The 24,023-nt window shown below is 37.0% G+C and overlaps 1 protein-coding gene across 1 annotated transcript; it reads right to left on the reverse strand.

Annotated features, from left to right (window-relative positions):
* Positions 1-4,553: 4,553 nt before the first annotated feature.
* Positions 4,554-8,684, reverse strand: FABP7 (fatty acid binding protein 7). The gene is made up of 4 exons (XM_015068261.3): positions 7,839-8,684; positions 7,222-7,394; positions 6,500-6,601; positions 4,554-4,671 (listed from the first exon to the last, which is right to left on the reverse strand). Exons 1-4 carry the CDS (start codon positions 7,909-7,911, stop codon positions 4,621-4,623), a joined length of 399 nt encoding a protein of 132 aa, XP_014923747.1. The 5' UTR covers positions 7,912-8,684; the 3' UTR covers positions 4,554-4,620.
* Between the last annotated feature and the right edge of the window lie 15,339 nt (positions 8,685-24,023).

Genomic DNA, 24,023 nt, shown 5'->3' on the forward strand with positions numbered 1-24,023 from the left:
AGACACAGGGTCTTAGTTTTTAGTTTGTTTAGGGGGTTTGTTTGTTTGTTTACACCTGAGTTAGAACGTCTCAGAACTGTGATTTGTGCAGTCCAGAGACACATAACAAGCATTAAGTAGAGCCAGTTGCTTTTACTCTCCTAAAGAATTTTTAAAGATACTTAGTCTGACAATGGGGCCTAGATCCCCAAATTGTTTCGGGTTCTGTGTTTCTTCTCTAACTATTTATGAGGGTGCTGGTCTCTTTAAGATAAAGATGTGGAATTCCTTGGGAGAAAAAAATATCCTGCAGGATGACTAACTTCATAAAAGAGGTCATAAAATGTATTTGTTTCCCATCAGAGGAAACCTTATATTGTATCCTGTGTAATTTAATGGGAAAGTGCCACATGAAAGAGGCTTTGAAATAGTAATCAAGGTGCCTCCATTTTGTTTCATGTACTGCCAGAGTGGTTAAGTCCTGCCTCAGTTTTAGGATAATTGAAAAGCCTTTCTAGAACCAAAATGTTTTCCAATGGTGGACAGAATGGTGTTTGGAATTTCTCAGTCCACAACTTCAAAAGTATGGAGGAAAATGGGCAGGGGGAAAAATGACAGATGAGGGAGAATAACTTTAAGGACAACAAAATAACTTGTGTGTTTCTAACCCAAACATTTTGAATACTAGGAAAATGATTTTTTAAAGTGTAAAAATAGCCATTTTAGCTCTTCTCCCCCAATTTCCAATAAGCTTTACTGGAAGTGAATTGATTGTGAAACAGTCCTTCAGTAAGTAAGCATAAACTACCCCCAGCACCTTTTGAAACCTAAAAAATGCTTGAATTCCTTAAAAGACAATGGATAGGAACATCATTCTCCCTTCTACTCCCTCTGCTGTGTTTTCCTTTATACCTCCTTTCTCTAGTGCAAAGCTATAGTGCCTCAACATCTCTGGGTTTTCATCTTAACCTTGGACATGAATTTATAGGTCCTCATGGTCCAGATGGAGGAGTCATTTGTTGTGAGGGTGTGTATCTGGGTGAGAGAACACATATGACAGGATGGAAACTGCTCCTTACTCATCATCAAGGGTGCAAGTGTGGATTTCACAAGACCACTTTTAGTCAAGTTTGCAACTTTAAGACCTTGGGATTTCACAAACATTTCTCCAGGGCCTGTTGGTCAAATTGCCTTTGGGCTTGGGAATTTTCCCTTTTCTATTAACTATGTTAAAAACAAAAACAAAAAGGACTATTGGTTAGTACTATTAGTACTATTGGTAGGTCAGTATATGAGCTAGAATACTGCTCGAAGAAAAATGATTTGCAACTACCTTGTAAAGATTTAGGAAGCAAAAAATATTTGTTAATTATCTTCCCAGAAAAATATATTTGGTACACCACTGCAACCTTTGATCTTTGTGATTGTCATTGTAATTGTAATTGTTTCTCATTTAGGCCACCCAAAACCCTTCCCATTCTTCCCTTGGAGGGCAGTTGTTATGGAAATAAATGCCAGCAGGATGTTATTTGGCCTAATAATAGTCAACTGAAGCTGAATCCCCATCCCTGGCCTTGTATTCTTAAGAGCAGAGAGGCCAGAACCCTTGCTTCTACTGGAGCAGAGGCTGGAATCATCAAGAGAAAGCATTCTTCCAACAGAAGCAAAGATGAAGTCTGCCTGAACAATTGGGAGCAAACACTTTCAGTGTTCTGTTTCATGCTTTTAAAGACAAAGGTAGACTGTCTAGTTTTAGGAATGGTCATCTCAGCCAACCTTATCCCGGCATTCAGTACTAATTGTATTCAAATGTTAAATCCTGTAGCTGCACTGTAGTTTCCTCTACTCTTCATTATAGTAATAAAGTAATCCTAAATCCAATAGTCAGATAATAGTTTCATTATGGTGCATTTTGTAAGTTAAAGTAAGTTCCCTCATGCTTATATCTGTAAGTTAATTGGGCCTTGAATTATAGAAATTAACTGAAATCACCTGGTTGATTAAAAATGAATACTACCGGGGCGCCTGGGCAGCTCAGTGGTTAAGCGTCCGACTTCAGCTCAGATCATGATCTCGCGGTCTGTGGATTCGAGCCCTGTGTCAGGCTCGGTGCTGACAGCTCGGAGCCTGGAGCCTGTTTCGGATTCTGTGTCTCCCTCTCTCTCTGACCCTCCCCGTTCATGCTCTGTCTCTCTCTGTCTCAAAAATAAATAAACGTTTAAAAAATGAATACTACCTATTTTTTCCTGAGAAGATATTTACCCTATTTGCCTCGCAGAGGCTAACAGAGGAACGATTTCCAAAGTAGTGATCAGGGAAACTAAAATCTTGTGCTTTTTTGACAATAAATGAAAGGGAAAATCACAAGGTTTGCAGTTCTCAGTATTATTCACTAATCATGAGACAGGTAAATATTCACTTACATGGACGGGTAAATCTGATATTCAATTTCCTCATCAGTAAAGTAAAAATAACAGTATCTGCCTTCCCTGCTTCACATTGTTGGTTTGGGAAAATGGATAAAATGCATTTAGAAAATGGTGAAATATAAAATAACATTTGTTTGTTTCTACTTACAAAGGCAAGCCCTAGCCAGTTACAAATAGGTATTTACTTTCCCTTGGGTAACTCAGTTTCAACAACTGCAGCACACACACACACACACACACACACACACACACACACCCATAAAAGGGAATTCGGGGGCACCTGGGTGGCTCAGTCAGTTGGGCAGCTGACTTTGGCTCAGGTCATGATCTCACAGCTTGTGAGTTTGAGCCCCACAGGCCCCACATAGGGCTCTGTGCTGATTTAGAGCCTGGATCCTGCTTCGGATTCTGTCTCCCTCTCTCTCTGCCCCTTCCCATTCACACTCTGTCTTTCTCTCTCTCTCTCTCTCTGTCTCAAAAATAAATAAATATTAAAACAAAAATTAGCATCCAGATGGCCAACTGATGATGATAAAATGCTCAACATCACTCATCATCAGGGAAATACAAATCAAAACCACAATGAGATACCACCTTACACCTGTCAGAATGGCTAACAGTAACATCTCAGGCAACAACAGATGTTGGCAAGGATGCAGAGAAAGAGGATCTGTTTTGCATCGTTGGTGGGAATGCAAGCTGGTGCAGCCACTCTGGAAGCAAAGTATGGAGGTTCCTCAAAAAGCTAAAAATGGAACTACCCTACAACCCAGCAATTGCACTACTAGGCATTTATCCAAGGGATACAGGTGTGCTGTTTCGAAGAGATACATGCACACTCATGTTTATAGCAGCACTATCAACAATAGCCAAAGTATGGAAAGAGCCCAAATGTCCACCGACGGATGAATGGACAAAGAAGGTGTGGTATGTATATACAATGGAGTATTACTCGGCAGTCAAAAAGAATGAAATCTTGCCATTTACAACTATGTGGATGGAACTGGAGGGTATTATGCTAAGTGAAATTAGTCAGAGAAAGACAAAAATTATATGACTTCACTCATATGAGGACTTTAAGAGATAAAACAGATGAACATAAGGGAAGGGAAACAAAAATAATATGAAAACAGGGAGAGAGACAAAACAGAAGAGACGCATAAATATAGAGAACAAACTGAGGGTTGCTGGAGGGGTTGTGGGAGGGGGGATGGGCTAAATGGGTAAGGGGCACTAAGGAGTCTACTCCTGAAATCATTGTTGCCCTATATGCTAACTAATTTGGATGTAAATTTAAAAAAGTAAAAAATAAAACAAGTTAGAAAAATAAAGTTAGTTTTCTCTACTAAAAACAAAAAATTTTTTAAAGGGAATTTGGAAGCCTTAATGCACATTCTATGCACTCCATTTTAGCACTTTTGTTGACTTAGTTCAGCTCAAAGTATTTGTCTGGAAACACACCTTTATAATCCAGGGTAAAATTCATTTTATTTTCCTGTTTACTTTTCAATAAGAAACTTGAATATATGACATTTTGATTGTGTGATATTTTGACTATTTTTTAATAAGACATTTTTGTGTATATCATTTTGCTTCATCAGCCTGCCTGTTCCTGATTGCCACAGGTTCTCTATGGAAGTCTCAACCAAAACTGTGGCATTTCCACTTTTCCCCAGGCTTCTGCTGATTTCTTTTTAATTAATATTTTAAACAAAGTTAGCACTTTGTTAGTAATATTTTTAAAAAGTTAGCACTTTTCCAGCTTTATTTTATACAGTAAGAAAGGCTATTTTGTCTAAAACCTCCTGATTAGTGATATTAATCAGATTAATATCTAATATTAAATATTTAATATCTAATATCTAATATTAAAACCACCAGATTAGTGACATTAAAAACAACAACAAAATTTCTCATGGGTATACAATTTTTATTTGAATCTGATTTACTTTTCAATGGAAATTATAAAATGCATTTACTTCTTTATTTTAAAAATGTGACTTAACATCTTAATGTGAATTATAAAGCATGATAAATCTGCAGATCAAAATTGGGCTATTTGCAGTAAAAAGTTTTAAAACAAGTTTTTAAAGCACCATTTTCCACCTCCACAACAAAGATAACCTTTTAATTCGTGATCAGTCCCATAACACTGAGACTTGAGTAAATAGAAAAATTGTAGAGCTTTTCGAACCCCAGATCAGGAACCTTTCTATGCCTTCTCATAGTGGCGAACAGCAACCACATCACCAAAAGTGAGAGTCTGAAAGATGCAAAAAGAATCAAGTCTTTTTATACAAGAATATCAGTAGCTGAACTTTCTAAAGATGATCATATATAATTTACATATTATGCAAACGAATAATGTCATTGACAAACATTAAATGCTGCATAAGCTCTTCCTTTCTTAAAATAAAAAGAAAAGAAACTTTATTTACTGAGTGAATAATAACATGTATATATAGTTTATGTCTCTAAAAGGAAAATGAAGCAAAAAAACTGACATTAACTAAGTAGATTCAGGTCAAAAGAATTCCTTTTCCCTTAAATTATCAGGGTAATCAAATTAGCTGTCTGCTTTGAAAGTGAATGGAATTTATAATAGGTTTTCATCACATAAATTGTGAAGAATTTTTAGAAAATCCAAGTTATTTGGGGAAATGGTATTTGGAATGACTTGTGTCAAAGTCATCAGGAAAAGTAAATGTACAAATGTTCTCATTGCTTTGGATGTCATATTTCAGCTGATGTGAACCTACGTGCCTGGGTGGGTGTAATGTAGAACATGGACTCTTATGTCAAATTGGACTGAAAGAATTTCTATAAAATCTCTTTACAAAATCTAGGAGTTTTTTTAGGGTTTGTTATTTACATGGATTGACATGATTTTCAAGAGCATAGCATGCCCTTGTCATTCATAGCTTTAATCTCCTTTTTTTGAACTCAGTCTTGCCTGATCAGTCAGTTATAAGCGATCCACTTTTCTGTCTTAGGGGTGGGGGGGTGGGAAATGGAGATAAAAGCATAAAGGAGAAGCTCGGACTGAATCTTTTATAAACAAATCCTTTCTTTTGATGATCACTGCAGAAACATGTGGGCAAATATTCATTACCATAAGAGGAACACTGCCCCTCTCTTCCCATCCCATGGAAAGAAGTATGAATAATGTAAGCCCTGTGTCTCAATCTAGAACAGCCCTGATTGCAACAGTTAAAGGGAAGAGAAAAAACAGCAGTCAATTTCCTTAAATCACAAAAACAAAAAGCCCTTTCTTCTATTATCTTAGAAGGAATAGGTAAAGCAATACCCACCCACCCTCAAAAAACCCCAAAATGATATATTGACTATTTCAATGTCATCAAAATACCATTACTCAGTTCACAAAAACGTGTCTAGAATGTTACATTAATGCATAACATTTTCCCCAGTTTATGATGCCACTACATCATTAGAGATTTTTTTTAATTTTATATTTTTATAGTTTTTCCATGACTACTGGTATTGAATGGAAATATTTACAAGGCACGATGCATCAAAAGAAAGACTAGAAGGAAGTAACATCAAAATGGTTCCCTCTAAGGAGGAACTACACTTTTCTGTTATATTCTAAATTATCTGCACTGAGCTTATGGAACCTGCATAAACTAAAATATAAAAAGTGTCAAGATCTCTTATTTATTACAGTAGCTGTAAAGTAATTTTTTGGATATTCAGTCAACTTGATACTCATAGTAATTTATCAGTCTTATTCATATGTTTTCATGAATATTTTTATATTTAGATTTCATTTGAGGTTTAGACATTCACAGTAATACTACACAAATTCTTTCTTTGACCGTTTTAGCTAAATCGATGGAAACTTCTGAAAACCACGCTTGCATAGAATTTTTCTTTTTTTTTCTATAATTAAAGAAGCAGAGCTGATGATACAATTCACCAGGACATTTTTATGTCTTCTGGTTTACACATGATCAAAGAAGCGTGCTGGAGACTTACTGTTATTAAAGAAGGGCGGGAGAGAGAGAAGGGGATGGGAACTAGGAGAGGAGTGAAAAGCAAGAAGAAACAAACGGAGAACTGCCTTTACTTACCATAACCATTTTGCCATCCTTAATTTCTCTTACGAAATTTGTTTCCTTGCCATCCCATTTCTGTACATGAACAAGTTTGTCTCCATCCAGGCTAACAACAGACTGAGACCAACAACAAAATGCAGAACATAGCCAAAGGTACAGATTAAATTTCTGAGATGAAAGTCAAGTGAAGTGGTTTTTGAAGGAATTATAGAATTGCATGAATGGTGATCAACTAATCATCATATTAGTACCATATCCTCTGTGGCTTCTAGAGTCATTATGATAGTAAACTAATAATTCATAATTTCATTGAAGTGTGTACATCTAGATGCAAAAATTTCATATGTTAGAAATAAAAATCCTGAACAAGTACTCTCAGACTAGTCACTCTACTCTTGTAAACAAAGCCTTCAGATGAGGCAAACAGTTTCGTTAATCTGAGGCAATCGGCGACATTAAACAAAATACAATCTTTATTTTTAAATGAACACTCTTACTTTCTGAAATACAAATATGAAAAGAAAAATGTAGAGTAAGAGACAGATAGATTTGAGATTTGAGCTATAGCCAGTACCCACATATGTGCACTAGAATGCAAAATTAATCCTGGTGGTGTCCTCTCTGAACTGAAATACTGAGAACTTTCTCTACTCCCATCATCTAGACACGAGAAACATCAGGGATCTCTTTTTAGTCCCTCCTCCCCATCCCCACCCCAGAGAAGGAGCGGTCCTTACCTTACAGTTTCTGTCATCTGCAGTGGTTTCATCAAACTCTTCTCCCAGATGGAAACTAATCTCTGTGTTTTTGAATGTGCTTTGTGTCCTGATGACCACTTTGTCCCCCTCCTGACTGACGATCACTGTTGGTTTAGTCACATTTCCCACCTGCCTAGTGGCAAAGCCCACACCTAAAAAAGCAATGCAGTTAGCAGCGACTTCCAAAATAACTCACATAGCAGGAATCTGCTTTCCTATCCTGGAATCCAGGCCCTCGAGTGTAAGTTTCATCAGGACACGTTTAGTCCGTTAATTATGCAGTATGACTACTGATGAGCTATAATACGCGGATGCTTAATTGGATGCACAAATGATAAGTGGATGCTGAAAACAAAAAGGCACAGAAGCTTCACATCCTCCCCCAGACTACCAAATGCACTGTTATTTAGCCCTGGGCAAGAAAGCAGGCAAACGCCACATTAAAAATCCCTTCAGTGGGAAATGCATAGCCTAGGATTCAGTTATGACAACATGATCTTTCTTTGTCACTTGGCAATCTAATAGGAGAAAAAAAGGAATTGGCACTACTGAAGCTTCAGGTTAAGAAGAGAACAACACATCTTATTTTTACCTACCTAGCGCCTTCATGTACTCATCAAAGTTCTGGCTGTCCGTCAGCTTCCAGGTAGCACAGAAAGCCTCCACCATCCTTGCCCTTTCCTTTTGCTTTGAAGACAGATAAAAGAGACAGGAGGGAGGATCTCTGGATCTTATTGCCACTGCAATTCTGAAGGCCCCTTTGCACCTCACAGCAGCTCCTGCCTTCTTATTTGGAAAAGATGCAGGCAGAAAGCCAAGGATTTGAATTGCAAACACACCCTTCCACTGTCCCCCTTTACTGGAGGCTGTTGCCAGGGGAAGGGGGTGGGAAGGGGGGCTCAAATGAGGTTCCAATCCGCTTTGTGATTGGCTCAGGCCACTGGGTTAGCGGAGTAGGTCGAGTTCCTCCTTATCCACACTCTGCAGCCCTTCTCCCTGAGAAAGCTGTGCTAGGAGTCAATGGGGCTGGAGGCAGGGAACGGGGAAAATGAGAGAGGGTCTTTCAGGTTCAGCTCGAAAACTTGGCAAAGACAAGTTCAGACTGTGAGGAAAGAAAAAAGATGCACAATAGGACATTCAGATTGATTTCCGTTAATGGCAAAGCTGGTTACAAATGAGGGCCCCCTTTAAAGAAAACCACTGAACTGCCAGACTTTTCAGACAAAGGAGGCTGAATAGTGTCTTTTATTTTCTCTCATATTTACAGGGAGAGCAAAACACAAGCCAGAATGTTCCAAACTAGGAAATGAAGAGGAGGAGGAGGTGTGAATGCCTTCCCTAGATTGTACAACTAGAAGGCTACTCCAACTGAGTATCAATGGGACACTAACTAATTTTGGCCTCTTCCCAGCACAAACTGAGTTAATTTAAAGATCCATTGTCCTTTCTAAGAATCTGAGAACCAGACCGAGATGGAAAAGGGGTCTAAGGCAGAGTATGGTTAGGATTCACTAATGAGGTATAAAAATAAAGAAAAGAATGCTCTTTTCCCCCTTCTTCAACAGATTATAGAATCCATGAGGAAAAACGGAACATAAGGTCATTTAGTAAGATTTGGAATGACCCGCACTGTAGGACCTTTTGATTTCCTGAGGCCACATCCACTATACAATCTGTGTATAAATTGGGGATCAGCAATGGGAGTAGGATAGGAATTGGAGGAACCATAGAAATCAGACGATCTTTAGCTTACTTGTTCCAATTCAGGGTACCCCCCAAATAGCAAAATACCTCAAGAGTTCTGAGTATTTAAAGAAGGTCTCCGAAACTCCCCTTCCTCCAGAAGTTCTTCCTGCTTTCCTTAGTGTAGACCACCTATGACAGTCTCCCTCCCTTTCATGGAGACGGAACAGGGGAATCTGATTTAGCAATCTCTGCTCTTCTCTTTCTCCCTGCATTTAAACCTCAGCCCACTGCCACTGAGCTTCTGCCCACACCAAACACAAGAGACAAGGCTTAGGACACATTTTGCTCCACTGCCAGCTCCCAGAGTCTACTTTGAGGTCTCAGAAATACCTCAAAAGTGCTCATTTAACATATATTTAATCTTTACCCATACCTGGTCTTTCTCCAGTTTTCACCACGTTTGTGAATGGCACCACTGGCCACCCTACTGCACAAGCCAGAAAATCTGGAATCATTTCTAACACTTGATTCTCTAAAATCAAAACCAGTGTCAAGGCCTATCTGTTTTGCTCCCTGAATATTTGTCCAATTGTCATCCACTCCCTGTCTCTACAACTACCATCTTAATTCAAGTAGCTGCTTTTACTAGTCCTATAGCAACAACCTCTTAACTGTTCTTCCTGCCAACCTGATCTCCAGTTCTTTCCCTACTGGAGCCTGAGTGACATTTTAAAATATAAATCTGCATCTTCCTAGTGACAAATGATGTTGAGACCCTTTTCCTGCGCTTCTCTGCTATTTGTATATCTTTTGTGCAGTGACTGTTCAAATCTTTTGTCCCATTTTTTTTCTTAATCATTTTATTATTTTTTTTAATGTAATTTATTTTCAAATCGGCTAACCTATAGTGTGTACAGTGTGCTCTTGGTTTTGGGGGGTCTTTTGTCCCATTTTTAATTGGGTTGTTTGTCTTGTAGTTACTGAATTGTAGAGTCCTATATATTCCAAGTCATTTGTGGGTTTTTTTCATTTTCTTGTTTTTTTTTTAAATTGTGATTTCATTGGCATGTCAAATGGATCAGGTGTATACATTAAATATGTGCAGTTGATTCTATGCTGCTTATAGCACGGTAATGCCATTTAAAAAAAAAAATCTAGGGGCGCCTGGGTGGCGCAGTCGGTTAAGCGTCCGACTTCAGCCAGGTCACGATCTCGCGGTCCGTGAATTCGAGCCCCGCGTCAGGCTCTGGGCTGATGGCTCAGAGCCTGGAGCCTGTTTCCGATTCTGTGTCTCCCTCTCTCTCTGCCCCTCCCCCGTTCATGCTCTGTCTCTCTCCCAAAAATAAATAAACATTGAAAAAAAAATTAAAAAAAAATAAATAAATAAAAAATCTAAATCCTGGGGCGCCTGGGTGGCTCAGTTGGTTAAGAGGCCGACTTCGGCTCAGGTCATGATCTCGCGGTCTGTGAGTTCGAGCCCCGCGTCGGGCTCTGTGCTGACAGCTCAGAGCCTGGAGCCTGTTTCAATTCTGTGTCTCCCTCTCTCTGACCCTCCCCCGTTCATGCTCTGTCTCTCTCTCTGTCAAAAATAAATAAACGTTAAAAAAAAAATTTTTTTTTAAAAAATCTAAATCCTATCTTGTTCCTTTCCTGCCTAAATTCCTTCAAATGACTTCCTCCTGCTCTCAGGTTGAAGAACAAAATGTCCGACATTGCCTATACCTGGCCTGCCCCTAACATTTGAAGGACTCAGAGTAAGAACTCAAAGGGAGGCTGATATGCCATTATGTCTAAACAATAAAAGTTATGGATTTAACAATGCACATAGCCTGACCAGCATCCCAGACAGGACTCAAAGCCTGGCCTTCCCCCCTTTCCCAATAGGTCACTCTGTGGCTTTCTGCAGAGCTGGTGGGGTGGGTGGGCAGGAGCTGGTCTGGAATTCCCTAAATCTGGGATGGAGACTAACTTGGATTTGGTGTTGTGCTGACATGACTAAAGATGCCAGAGACCACCATGAAAAGCCTGAAATGAAACCAACCCAGAGAAAGCAAAGTATACTCAGTTAGACCCTTCTGACATCAATTGAGCCTTTGAACCAAGTCCCTAAACTAGCCCCATCTATGATCTTTTCATAAATTCTCTTTCTTAGACGAATATCATATGACTTCACTCATAGGAGGAATTTAAGATACAAAACAGATGAACATAAGGGAAGGGAAGCAAAAATAATATAAAAACAGAGAGGGGAGCAAAACATAAGAGACTCTTAAATACAGAAAACAAACTGAGGGTTGCTGGAGGGGTGGTGGGTGGGGGATGGGCTAAAAGGGTAAGGGGCATTAGGGAGGACACTCGTTGGGATGAACACTGGGTGTTATACATACAGGATGAAACACTGGAATCAACTCCTAGAATCATTATAGCACTACATGCCAACTAACTTGGATATAAATTAAAAAATAAATAAATAAATAAATAAATAAATAAATAAATAAATAATTTTAAAAAGTAAATAGTAAATAAATAAATAAATAAATAAATCTCCACATGGACCATCCCCTGAGAGCAACAACAACAACAGCAACAACAAAAATTCTGTTTCCTTGCTTAATCTAGATGATTAATTAATCCATCATGGAAAGCATCCTCTATGGTAGAAGTTCTTAAACCAATTTATTTTGCAACATCAAAATATTCTTATGTGTTGCATCTAATAAAACATGTTAAAACTGATAAAATGTTTTTTATTCTAAAATTTAGTAAATTATCTTTTTTTGTAGTCTAAGATTGTAAGATCATTGAAAGCAGGGCCCATGTATTCTTTAGATTCCCTTAGCTCCCTATAGATTATGATGCTGACATTATTTGTCCATTTTTATTAATTTCTTCCACTTTTTACATAAGGATATAAGTTAAAGATCTATAAATTCTAACTTAAAGGATATATTTTGTAATTCTTATGATTTCATCTTATATAAAACATAAAAGCCCAGCAATTTAGAGATCATTTTTTGATTGTATATTAATTTAGTGCTAAGCAGAAGAGAATATTGTTATACACATGTCTATAGCAGAAATTTAAGGAAAAGCCACTCGACAATTTTATAATTCTCTAAACTGACACATGTCACCCTACTATTTTTAATTATTTTTTTTTAAATATTTCTTTCTTTTTTTTAATTTTTTTTAACGTTTTATTTACTTTTGAGACAGAGAGAGACAGAGCATGAATGGGGGAGGGGCAGAGAGAGAGGGAGACACAGAATCAGAGGCAGGCTCCAGGCTCTGAGCCATCAGCCCAGAGCCCGACGTGGGGCTGGACCTCACGGACCGCGAGATGGTGACCTGAGCTGAAGTCAGACGCTTAACCGACTGAGCCACCCAGGCGCCCCTTAATTATTTAAGATATAATAGGTTTATACATAAGAATGTTTGCTTTCAGATAATAGGTTATTTGCTCTTATTTCTGCGGATTTTAATAGAAGAGAAAGTAGAACAGAGAAGAGACTTTGTTGTGATAAGCATAATGCAACTAATAGATATTTTTTCCAATTTTTCTAAACCTCAGAGCAATTTGTGACTTTGCTATGGCTTTTATAATGCAAATGCATCCACAGGTTTTGAAAAGGACATACTGTGAGAGATTGAACACTCTTTCAGTGTTTATGAATTAACTAATGACCATAAGGACTCTAAAGAATCTATGACAAAGGTTTTTTTAGGAGCACCTGGGTGGCTCAGCCAGTTCAGCATCTGACTTTGGCACAGGTCATGATCTCAGGGTTTGAGTTCAAGCCCTGAATGGTGCTCTCTGCTGTCAGCACAGAGCTGGCTTCGGATCCTCTGTCCTCCTCTTTCTGCCCATCCCCACTCATGCTTTCTCTCTTTCAAAAATAAATAAACATTTTTTCAAAAGAGTTTTTAGTAGTGAAATAAAAGGAACAAAGAAAAAAAGTTGCTTTGGGAGACTTTTTTTTTTTTATGCTTATTTGAAAGAGAGACAGAGAGAGAGAGAGAGACAGAGCGTGAGTTGGGGAGGGGCAAAGAGGGGAGACACAGAATCTGAAGCAGGCTCCAGGCTGTCAGCACAGAGCCTGACATGGGGCTCAAACCCACAAACCATGAGATCATGACATGTCCGAAGTTGGGCGCTCAACCAACTGAGCCACCCAGGAGCCCCTGCTTTAGGAGATCTTGGCAAAATTTCCACATGGAGTCAAATCTCCTGGTGCCTGCTTTATGACAATTTTTTCTTCTTAAGGAAACAGAGTTATTAGTACATTTTTAACACTGTTCTTGAGCAAAGTAACCATACATAGTTTGAATTGAAATTGCTGCGCCATAGATTAACCTTCCATTTTGGATGATAATGCCAAAATGTTTTTCAAAATGGATTCCCCAGTTTAAGCCCCCACAGGGGGACTCACATCTTCCTCAACACTTTAAAAACTTTAAAAAACTGGTCTATCAGATGCACATAAAATGACAATTTTGTCTTGATGTGTGTTTTCCTAATCCTCACGAGGTAAACATTTCTTCATGTGTTTATTGGTCTATGGTTTCTTTCTCTATGAAATATCTGTTCATCTTCTGCCCAATACCTTGTAGGTTATTTGTGTTTTTCTTATTGCATATTCTTGATCCTAATTGTTTTAGAGTGTGGGTGTCATAAATATTTTCTACAAATTTGTAACTTTTACTTTCTTTAATGTAGCTTTTGATAGCCAACGTTCTTACTTTTAATATTGTCAGATTTATTAATATTTTATTTTATGGTCAACATGTTTTGTCTTGTTTAAGGAAAGAGCCTACTCAAGATCCAAAAGATAGTCATCTGCATTTTCTACCAAGAGTTATAAAGTTTTAACATTTGAGTTTTTAACTATCTTGACTATATTTTTATGTGTCATGAGAAGTGAGGACCCAAAATATACTCCACCTCTATAATTTTCAAAGTTCCATACATTTGTTGATCTCTGCATCCTATTTAATGCCACTGATCAGTTTTATAATCTCTCTAACATTGCTAAGCTATCTTAATTTGTATAACTTTATAACAATCCAGTATCTGGAAGAGCAAGTCTCCCCAACTCATTATTCTTCTTCAGAAATATCCGAACTATTCATGGCCCTTATCTTTTTACACATGTTAATAAGATTTTATTAACATGTGTAAAAAATTGTTTTTTTTTAATGGGAATTGCATCTATGTTATATCAATTTGGAAGAATTGACACCTTTATGATATTGTCTTCCTATTTATGAAAATGATATATCTATTTATATAGTCTTTAATATTGCATAATAATGTTTAATAATTTTCCCTCTAAGATTTTTATACATATTATATAGATTTATTCTTAGACAACTGGATTCCCTGAGACTACTGAAAATACTATCTTCTTAATTATATTTTCTAGTGGTTTCCTGACATTATATAGAAATATAACTGACTTTAGGAAACATTTGATTTGTAGCCTGCCTACTACACTATCTTATTATTTTTAATAACCCATAGATTAGTTTTCTATGTAAATAATCATAACATATACAATTAATGCTATTTTAGCTAACTCTTCTCTGATATAATTTTTCTTATAATATTGTACTAAGAATTTCAACTCAAGGTCAAATGTAAGGTAAAAAGTTTTGGTGTCTCATTCCTGATTTTTAAAGCAATGTTTCTAATGTTATTTTATAAACAGTCTTTTTTATAGATGTTCCCTTAAATTCCTGGTTTCCTAATTATTTTTATTATGGATGGGGTTACTGGTGGGTAATATGCTTTTTTGCCATCTAATATCATGTGGCCTTTAAGACCTACAATAAAGCAATAAAGTCTTTGATCTATCCCACCATCTGCCTCCTGGTTATGTGATGTTAAGTCTTTGTGCCAGCCAGAAACCTAGCCATATTACTTTGGATATTGCAAACAGGAACATTACATTTTAGATTATAATTCTGTTCTTTCTTTCCTGCACTTTCCTTCTCCTTCCTTGAATTAGAGAAGGGCTGGAAGTAGCTAGCATATTGCACCCTTAGAAGTATGGTTTCTAGGGGTGCCTGGGTGGCTCAGTTGGTTAAGCATCTGACTCTTGACTTTGATTCAGGTCATGATCTCACAGTTTGTGAGTTCAAGCCCTGAGTTGGGCTCTGCACACACAGTGTGAAGCCTTCCTGGGATTCTTTCTCTCCCTCTCTCCCTGCCCCTCCCCTGCTCTCTCTCTCTCTCTCTCTTAAACTAAATAAAATAAACATTAAAAAAAATTAAAAAGACGTGCAGTTTCTTTACACAAGGTGTTATTATCTTGAACAAATACTTTACACCACTTAAATAATAAATGATTAATGTGATAGTTTTTCTGCATGTAATATCCCAAAAGTATCAGAGAATTAGGCAGTAAGGGCAGAAGAATATTCCAACTCATTGCACACTTGTTTTACAACTGGTAGCAGATCCCATCAAACCTATCCTCCAGCTAAGATAGCTAGTTCAGATAGCTCCTCTACCTGAGAGCAGGTTTCTATCAGTTACTATCTGCACAGCAAGTTTAGTTTAAAAAACAAGCAAAAAACACTACTCATTGTTTGTAACAAATGCCAAATCTGGATGCTTATTTCTTTCTATTTAAAGAGGAAAGACAGAAAATAATAGTCAGATGAAGCATGAAATCTATGGGCATATCTACAAAAAAGTAGAGGTCACAATATGCTGAAGACAGAGAACAAGAGTATACCCTTGAAAAATGATTTATCAAAATAAACAGAAGAAATAAACAAAAATATCTCTTGTATATCAATAAGTGCAAGTGGCTTCTATAAAACAGGAGCAAGAACCCATAAGAAGAGAAAAGATTGAAATAAAAAGGATAAGCCTAATGAAAACAAGAACAGCAGAAAGACTGAGACTCAAAAATAAGTTGAATGTGATCAAAAGACTCAAAGAAATTAGTAACTAAATAGAAGGTATTATATCAACCAAAGAGAAAGTAATAGATAGAATGACATTGTTTGAAAAGAATCTCCAGAATGCAGGGAGACATTGTGAATAGTGAAAGTGAAAATGTTAGATATGAAAAGAATGAAAATACAGTGTAATAATTATAAGATATTATTAAGATAAACATCAAAACAAATGGAATATACAAAATCATAATGGAGGAAAATCTTCCATAGTTGGAAATAGGTATCAGTATATAGATCAAAATGCCACACCATTTGACACCATAAATGAAAATAGAACCTAAACTTCCTAATTCTAGCAATGTTTTTGAATCAAATATAATTCAAATAAGTAAATATAAAAATAATGGAAAAAACAGTAGACATTCAATCAGGAGGAAAGATGCATAAAATGTTGTAAGTATGGCTGACCATAGTCTTTCCACTGTAGCATTTAGATACCAAATAAATATAGAGTGATGGTACAGAGTGTTTGAAAACAACGGTGGTTCAAATCTGTTTTAATTATATGTGAATGTAGAAGACATTTTCTCTTGGAAAATCAATCAACTTCTTATTATACCATTTTCATGTGCTGTGTGCCTGTAGGAAGAGACTATATAATAGGCTATGGACTTGAGAATCCAATTTATGATTTTATTTCTCCTACAAATTAGTAAATTTTGATCAGGTACATCCATCCTGACAACATAGTAGTTGACTTGTGCCTGCCCCTGGGATAAGATCAAGTCCAGATTTGGAACAATGACAAAACACTTTAAGGCAATGGCTTGCAGCTTACAGGAGAGATACAAATATTCAGGAGGATTTGGGTGTGGAAAGGGAGGATGTGCACAGTTTTTATCTAAGAGGCAATGGGTCATATAAGATTGAAGTAATGCTGCGGGTCAGGGTTTCTTGGGGATCCTTTTGGAGAGGACAGTTTTTTGTCTCTTCAAACTTCTTCTTACCAAAATTTTAATGGATTAGAATTGAGTTAAAACTGATAAATCTTTTCAGAAAGGGTTGAATCAATATTATATGTAGTCTTTCCACTTAAAGACCTTAGATTCTAGCTCCATTTATTCAAAAGTGTGATACTTCTTTCAGTAATATGTTGATTTTCTACACAAAGTCTGTGTCCTTAATCTATTTACTCTCTTCAAGACAGCTTTCAGTGGAACAAATAATTAAAACAAAAACAAAATGAAGCAAAACTCCATAGCTTAGGAATTAGCACTTTTAATCTTAAATCTATTCAAAGTCAGTACTTAAATAAATTAATATAATAATCTTTGGCTGCCCTATATTAAAATCCTATTATGAGAAGATTTTCTTGTTTTGACTTTGAAAGATTACTGTCTGGGTTCAAAACACAGGCTTTCTTCCACTGACTATCTGTACATTTATCCTTAGAAAAATTAATTACCTAACCACTTTACCATCTGAATCCTGGTCTAGAAATGATGATGTTACACCAAATCATCACCTAGCCTTCTTTCTTAAATGTCTTAGGATTCTTTGGTACTTCTACATTATGCTGACCTATTTTCAAATTAATTTCATGGAAGCCCTGTCAGAGAAATTAAGGGATCTTGGGCCTATTTATGTTAACAGTCACCTTGTATGAGCCTCAGATGCTCACCAAGATAGAATTGAAAGGAAGAAAGAACTAAATAGCTAAGTTTGAGTTTCTATGGTAAATAAAGCTAACTTTCACCTGAAAATTTCATAATTTTGCTTCAAAACAAGTTTTATTAAAATTTTGATTATTTACTTAATGAGGAATTATATACTAATCACCTCAAAAAGGCAAAAACACTCATTTTAAGTTGTTATAGTGATATATGCTCAACCTACTATTATCTGTCAAGTATTTATGGCTAAGCAAATAACTCTAGTTAACAGCAAAGAAAACGCTCAACAAGACACATTTTATTGTTCACATCAATTTTAAAACAAGTAGTGCACTGAAGAAACCACATTTATAGATTCATCTCTCAAAAACCTGTTTTCTCATGTCTTGAATTTTATAGTTTTCATTTTGTCCATTTTGAATATACCAACATAGATTAATGACATATAAAATATATATAACTATCTATATAACATATAATAGCATTATATATTATACAATATAATATATGATATAATAATATATAACAGTACATAATATAACAATGTAACAATAGAGCAACTTCATTTAAATAAAATCAGAATGTTATAACAAATGAAGATATTTATTGTTTTCAAAAAGAGCTATTTTAAAAATACTTGCTATTCAACTGACTAATTTAATAGTTAATGTAAAACTGCTCCTCAGCCGTATTTTCACAGTGAAAAAATAGAATGAAAAGAATTATACCTAATGAGCTCAGAGTGGTTACAAAAATTAAATGCTATAAAAGTCAATTAACCCAAAAGAAGGCAAGTACAAAAGAAAAAAGAGGAGCTAAGCCCAAACTGGATCAGACAAATAGAAAATAAAGGGCAATATGGTAGACTTAAATATATATATGCATGTTTTTCTACAAGAAATTCTAGTTTAACTATGAAGTCACATATGTTATAAGTAATAGAAAAAATACCATGCAAGTGCTAATCATTAGAAAACTGAAGTGGTTGTGTAATTAGGAGACAAAAATAGAACAGGAAAAGGAAACTTACTAGGGATAAAGAGGGACATTTTATAATGATGGAAGTGTCAATTACTCAATTACTATTCCTTGCAAAGGGTCATGAGGAAGTAATGCAATATAGAGTGATGAAAATATTCTCCATCTTGATTAGTCTGTTGGATACTTGGGTGTGTACATTTGTCAAAATTATCAAACTGTATACTTTAAATGGTTACATTGTTCCATTTAAATTATATTTTAACAAAGTTAAAAAATGAAAAAGAATAAAATTGACTTCTGCCAAATGAACCATAAGTGGGCTAGAGTAGCATTACAGCATAGTGATTCAGAGCATACACACTTTGGCCAGACTGCCAGAAGCGAAGTCCTGTCTCTGTTCCTTACCATAAATAAAATTAACTGAATCCCTTCATTTCTCTGTGCTTCAGTTCCTCTTTAAAATGAGCAGAGTCATAATTAAATGGTCATTGTAAGGATTAAATGAATAAATACAAATAAAGTGCTTAGTAAGTACTCAATAGATGTTAGTGATTATCTAATACAGATTATATTCTGTATTTCCTGCTTAACCTTGATTAACAGTGGACACTTCTGACGATCTGTAACATTATCTTAACACACTAAAGGGAGAAAAATAGGAGAAGAAGGAGGAGGAAGAAAAATAGCCCTTTGCTGGAAATCATTTTTTAACCCAGGGATTAATAAGAATTAATTTGTGTGTCTAGATTTTTAGCTTGAGTGATGACAAATATCTTCCTATAATTTGACTTGCATAGTTGGCAGACGCCCTATGGGGAAAGATGGCAGCCAAATACAATTTAGAATTGTTGCCAAGAATTCTTGTTACTCGATTTGAAGACTTTTAGGAAGAACTTCTGGACTGTGTGCTGTTACACTACGCAGATAGGATGTGCTTAATTAGTATGTTTGAATAAATGATTGAATGTGGGTGGGGGAGGGTGGAAGACTCATTCTGAGTATGTGATGCTTGGCCCTTCCTTATAACTTTATAAAGGAAAAACCCAAGAAGAAAACAAAATATGACGTTGGTCCCAAGGGAACTTGTTTCTTTAAGAAACTTCTCAAAGCATCATGTAGCTCTACCATTTTTCACTGTAAGAGTTAGAAGCAGTCTTGCTAATTGATGTCTTATTGAGCAGTGGTCTCTAATTATTTTTTACTTTGCACCCCATCAATAAAAAATGTTGTGTCCTTCATATATATAACTTACTCATAAGTTATATGTATATATAACCATATTAACATAGTATGAATATTATGAATAGTATGAATTTTATTACACAAAAATATAAACTGAAGAGAATGAGATGAAGATGAAATAAATAATATTTTTATATTGTCTTGTTAATTGCAGACAGCTTACCATTAGCTACTATTTTGAGGTCAAACAAGCTTAAGGGTGAGGGTTATCTTCAGTAATAATGTCCATAAATTTTCACATTTCAAGTGATCTTCTTGTAATTGTGAAATTCTAAGCCAACTCTTTTTTTGTTAAAACTATTTATATGCTCCCAATTTATATCTTATGATGTGACTTAGAAAAACTCACACTAGGAATAGAAACATATAAGCAGTCATTTTTTGTTCTAAGGTTGTATGTTATTAGCATTGTCTTAACTCTTCAGTATTTCTGTAGACATTTTCCCAGTCTTTTCATCTCATTTTATAATGCTTCATTTAACTAAAACTCAGTAACATTATTTGAGAATTCACTTACGTGTGTCCACACTCAATGCCAGTAATTCACAGTAAGCTAAAAGGGGATGAAAACTGGGACTACCTCTAGACTACCACATGCACTCTTTCCTCAAGACATTTCATGACAAGTGACTGATAGTATGCCTGTGTAAAGGGACAATGTCAATCCACATATAAAGATACTAAAGATTAATTTAAATCTCACTTTATATAAAATTAAATATATGTAGGAGTACTAATAGTTTCTTCTGGAATCTTTTTTGAAGTAGGCTACACGTGGAACCCAAAGGGGTCTTGAACTCAAAAGACCCTGAGATCAAGAGTCAGAGGCTTAACCTAATGAGCCACCCAGGCACCCCATCTTCTGGGGCCAATATTGCAGAATCACTGAGACTCATGTACCCTCCTTGAGAGATCAGTCAGGAAAGAAAGTCCACAAGCCACATAAGGAGGAGAGAACCCTCAAGGATAGCAGGTATGTATTTGTAGTCTAGACATACATATAATAATGTAGGTCTTTCTTTTCCTATAACTGTATTTGATTCCTAACTCAACTTCCCATTTTTATCTAAGTGCAGAAAACTTTATATAGTCAATTTTCTGCAAATTCAGTAAAATTTGTGGTTACTGAGGCATTTTAGGTTTCCTATTTTTTGTTTATTTATTTGGGGAGAGAGAGACAGCGTGAGTGGGGGAGAGGCAGAGACAGACAGACTGAGAATCCCAAGCAGGCTCTGCATTATCGGCACAGAGACTGATGTGAGCCTGATGTGGGGCTCGAACTCACGAACCGTGAGATCATGACCTGAGCCAAAATCTAGATTGGGTCCCTTAACCAACTGAGCCACCCAGGTGCCCCATGGCATTTTAAGTTTTCACTAAGGCAATTCAAGGATTCCTTCTTCTTCCTTCTCTATGAGGTTTCACCCAAGATCTGAAGACAGGGGGATGAGATGGAAGTGACAGAGGCCAGGGGCCAGGAAGGAAGAGAATTATGGTGGTATCACAATATCTAGTTCTCAGTCTTCTTTGGACATTGGCACTCATCCCCAGTGCATCTGATGCTGATGCTCCCTGTCCCACACAAGAGAAAGGGCACTGTCGAGAAAAATTACAAGATGTTTGGCTGTAGCCACTGCTTCAAGCTAGACTTTGAGGCACCTACTGTCACCACTGATGAACAGGGAAGGGGAAAGCCAAAAAAAAAAAAAAAAAAAAAAGAAAAGAAAAGAAAGAGAAAAAAAAGAACTTGTAAAAGCCAACACTTTTGAGTTGAAAAAGGCTGAACTTTTGAGTTACTTGAAAGTCTCAGGGTCAATTAAGAAAAAGGGTATAATCCCTGAAGAGATGTCCTTGAGAGGGTAGACGTGTCTGAGAACTACAGCGCAGTGAAGGAGTTGCCATAGGAGGGGGGGCATTCTGTCATCTAAACAGAAGGGATGGCGGAGCACATGGGCACTGAAGCAGGGAATCTAGCGGATTTGATGGGAGAAAATGAGAAAATACTTGCCTGATTTTCCTCTGTGAAATATGATAGATTCATCAGCTGAAAATAAACCTTAAATGAATGAAGATTATCTAGGTTTGATGGAGACTAAATAGAATCTACTTTGTGCAATTCCTATTTGAACCTAAGTTTGAATTTAGAAAGATAAAGTTACATGTCTTATACAACTGAGTCTTGCGGGCCCATGGTGGTACCCAGATACGTTGAAGCCTGTCTGTAACAAATACATGCACTACAGAGTGAAATTATCTTGAGGTGACAGATGGAGAATATTGGTGGGTGGGAATGAGGCAGACTCTAAAGTTATAGTACTTTCAGATAAACCTCTTGGTGTGAGCAAATTACTGAATGCTTTAAATTTTCTAGGTAGGTATATGGGAATCAGTGTAAGGAAAAAAACAAGAGTCAACAGAGCCTTATGAATTGCCACAGGAATTCAATCTTCTAAATCCCTAGAGAATACCTAGGAAAGAATGAAAGTTATATTAGAACCCATTCCTTAGGTTCTGAATTTCTTTAAAACACTGTCTACAAAAGCACAGCAAGACACAGAGCTCTAGTTACCTTGCAGATTAGCCATCAAGCAGTGGCAGGCGGGTGCGTGCCAGGAGACAGACCTTGCTTGTTTGGGAGAGGAGTTTGGACTCCCTGGTAAAGCCAGAGAGAACCACTTAGTCACAAATAAAGAACCGTATCAGATAGCTGCTAAGCATTTAGTCTGGAGGAAGCACACTTCCTTTTCTTTGCTTTAATGAAGACAGCATTTTGTTCTTGGCTTAAACTCTTAAAAGAAACCATAACTAAAACCAACTAAGACCATGCAGGCCTAGGAAAGCTCAACAAATCAGAGAGGGGCCACTTACCCTACGTAGCCTAAGCTCAACCAACATTTTCTTGAACTGAACAATTATGGCAAAGACTAGCCAATCACCACATGGTGGGTGTGGACATGGCTAGGACTTTGGTGGGGAACCTGGCTACATTGGCTGTAAACTCTGAGTGCCATAAGGCTTGGTTTGCTAGAAGGGAAAGTGATTATCCTAGTTCAGACCTATTGTCCTGGCATAATTAGAAATGGCTTCCCCTTTTACTTTCAAAAGTTTCTGAAGCTTAGACAAAGTGCACAAAGCACCCTATCTATAAGCAAAGCCAATTCTTCTCCCCTTATGTAAAAGCTTTCATCAGGGCTTATTCATGAAGGACAGCTTCAGCCTGCATTCTGGTCAATGTCCTCAGAGGAGGGCAAGGAGGGATGTGAGTGGCTTAGGCCAGCACTGAAGGAGGGAAACCCCTTTAAAATGACTGGCAGTTCTATTCAAGAGGGTTGCATATGGAAGCCACTATTTAGGCTTAACCCTGGAGGCAGAGCAGGAAAGTACCCAGAGTACCATGGGATACATTGCGTGATGAGGAAGTTACTAGTCTTGTGAAATAGATTTTGGATGGAAAAACTAGGTCTCAGTATTTTTGGACATTGCAGACAGGGACAAACACACTTAAACGAGAAGTCAGTTTTCTTTCTCAGAACACAAAGCTACTAGAACAAAATAATATTTCAAAAAGTAAATAATTGATTCTTTATTTTTGATCCTTAGCCTTTTTCTCAGTCAAATTAGTAAATCACCTAGCTAGTCAGCTAAGTCACCAGGGAAGGAGACTTTTTCCACAGAGGAAAGCAGAAAATATAGGTCTGGTGGAAAGCTGGGGTAGGGCAGTAGATTTTCAGTTATAGAAATCTAAGCATTTGGATTTGGGGACTCAGGCTTAAACAAGAGCCAGTCCCCTCGCCCCCCCTCCCCCCACACACAGATTCTATAAGGTCCATAGGAAGTAAAGATTACTTTGGGCAGCGGTAGACGCGTGAGAGAAAAAGAAGGGAGTGGAGCAGGGAAGCCAGAGAGCTTGGGAGCTAGTGAGTCCCTGATGAGGGACTAACTCCTTTTCCACAGGCTGTGAGGTGTAGTATGGAACAGAAATCCTGTATATGTTTGGAAGGATCTGAGAGACAGATCGTGCCTCAGTTTTCAGGTGGAGGGAGAGGAAGTGGCAAGCTTAATGAAGTTCCCTTCTTCCCAGAACCATAGCAGAGTGTTATACTAGAGGTTGCCATTTGCATTATCTAAGTAGGTGTGTCTGACACAGAATTTCCCGGAGCTAAATGTGCTGAAAAGAGGTGTGAAAATAGCTAAGTGTGGCATGAAACCAGAAAGGACTGTAGACAAGATGCGGTAGTTACCTGAGTGCAAAACTTGGAGGAATGGAACTTCTCAGCAAGGGTACTGGCA

The sequence above is a fragment of the Acinonyx jubatus genome, chromosome B2, assembly GCF_027475565.1.
Source record: "Acinonyx jubatus isolate Ajub_Pintada_27869175 chromosome B2, VMU_Ajub_asm_v1.0, whole genome shotgun sequence".
Classification (NCBI taxonomy): Eukaryota; Metazoa; Chordata; class Mammalia; order Carnivora; family Felidae; genus Acinonyx; species Acinonyx jubatus.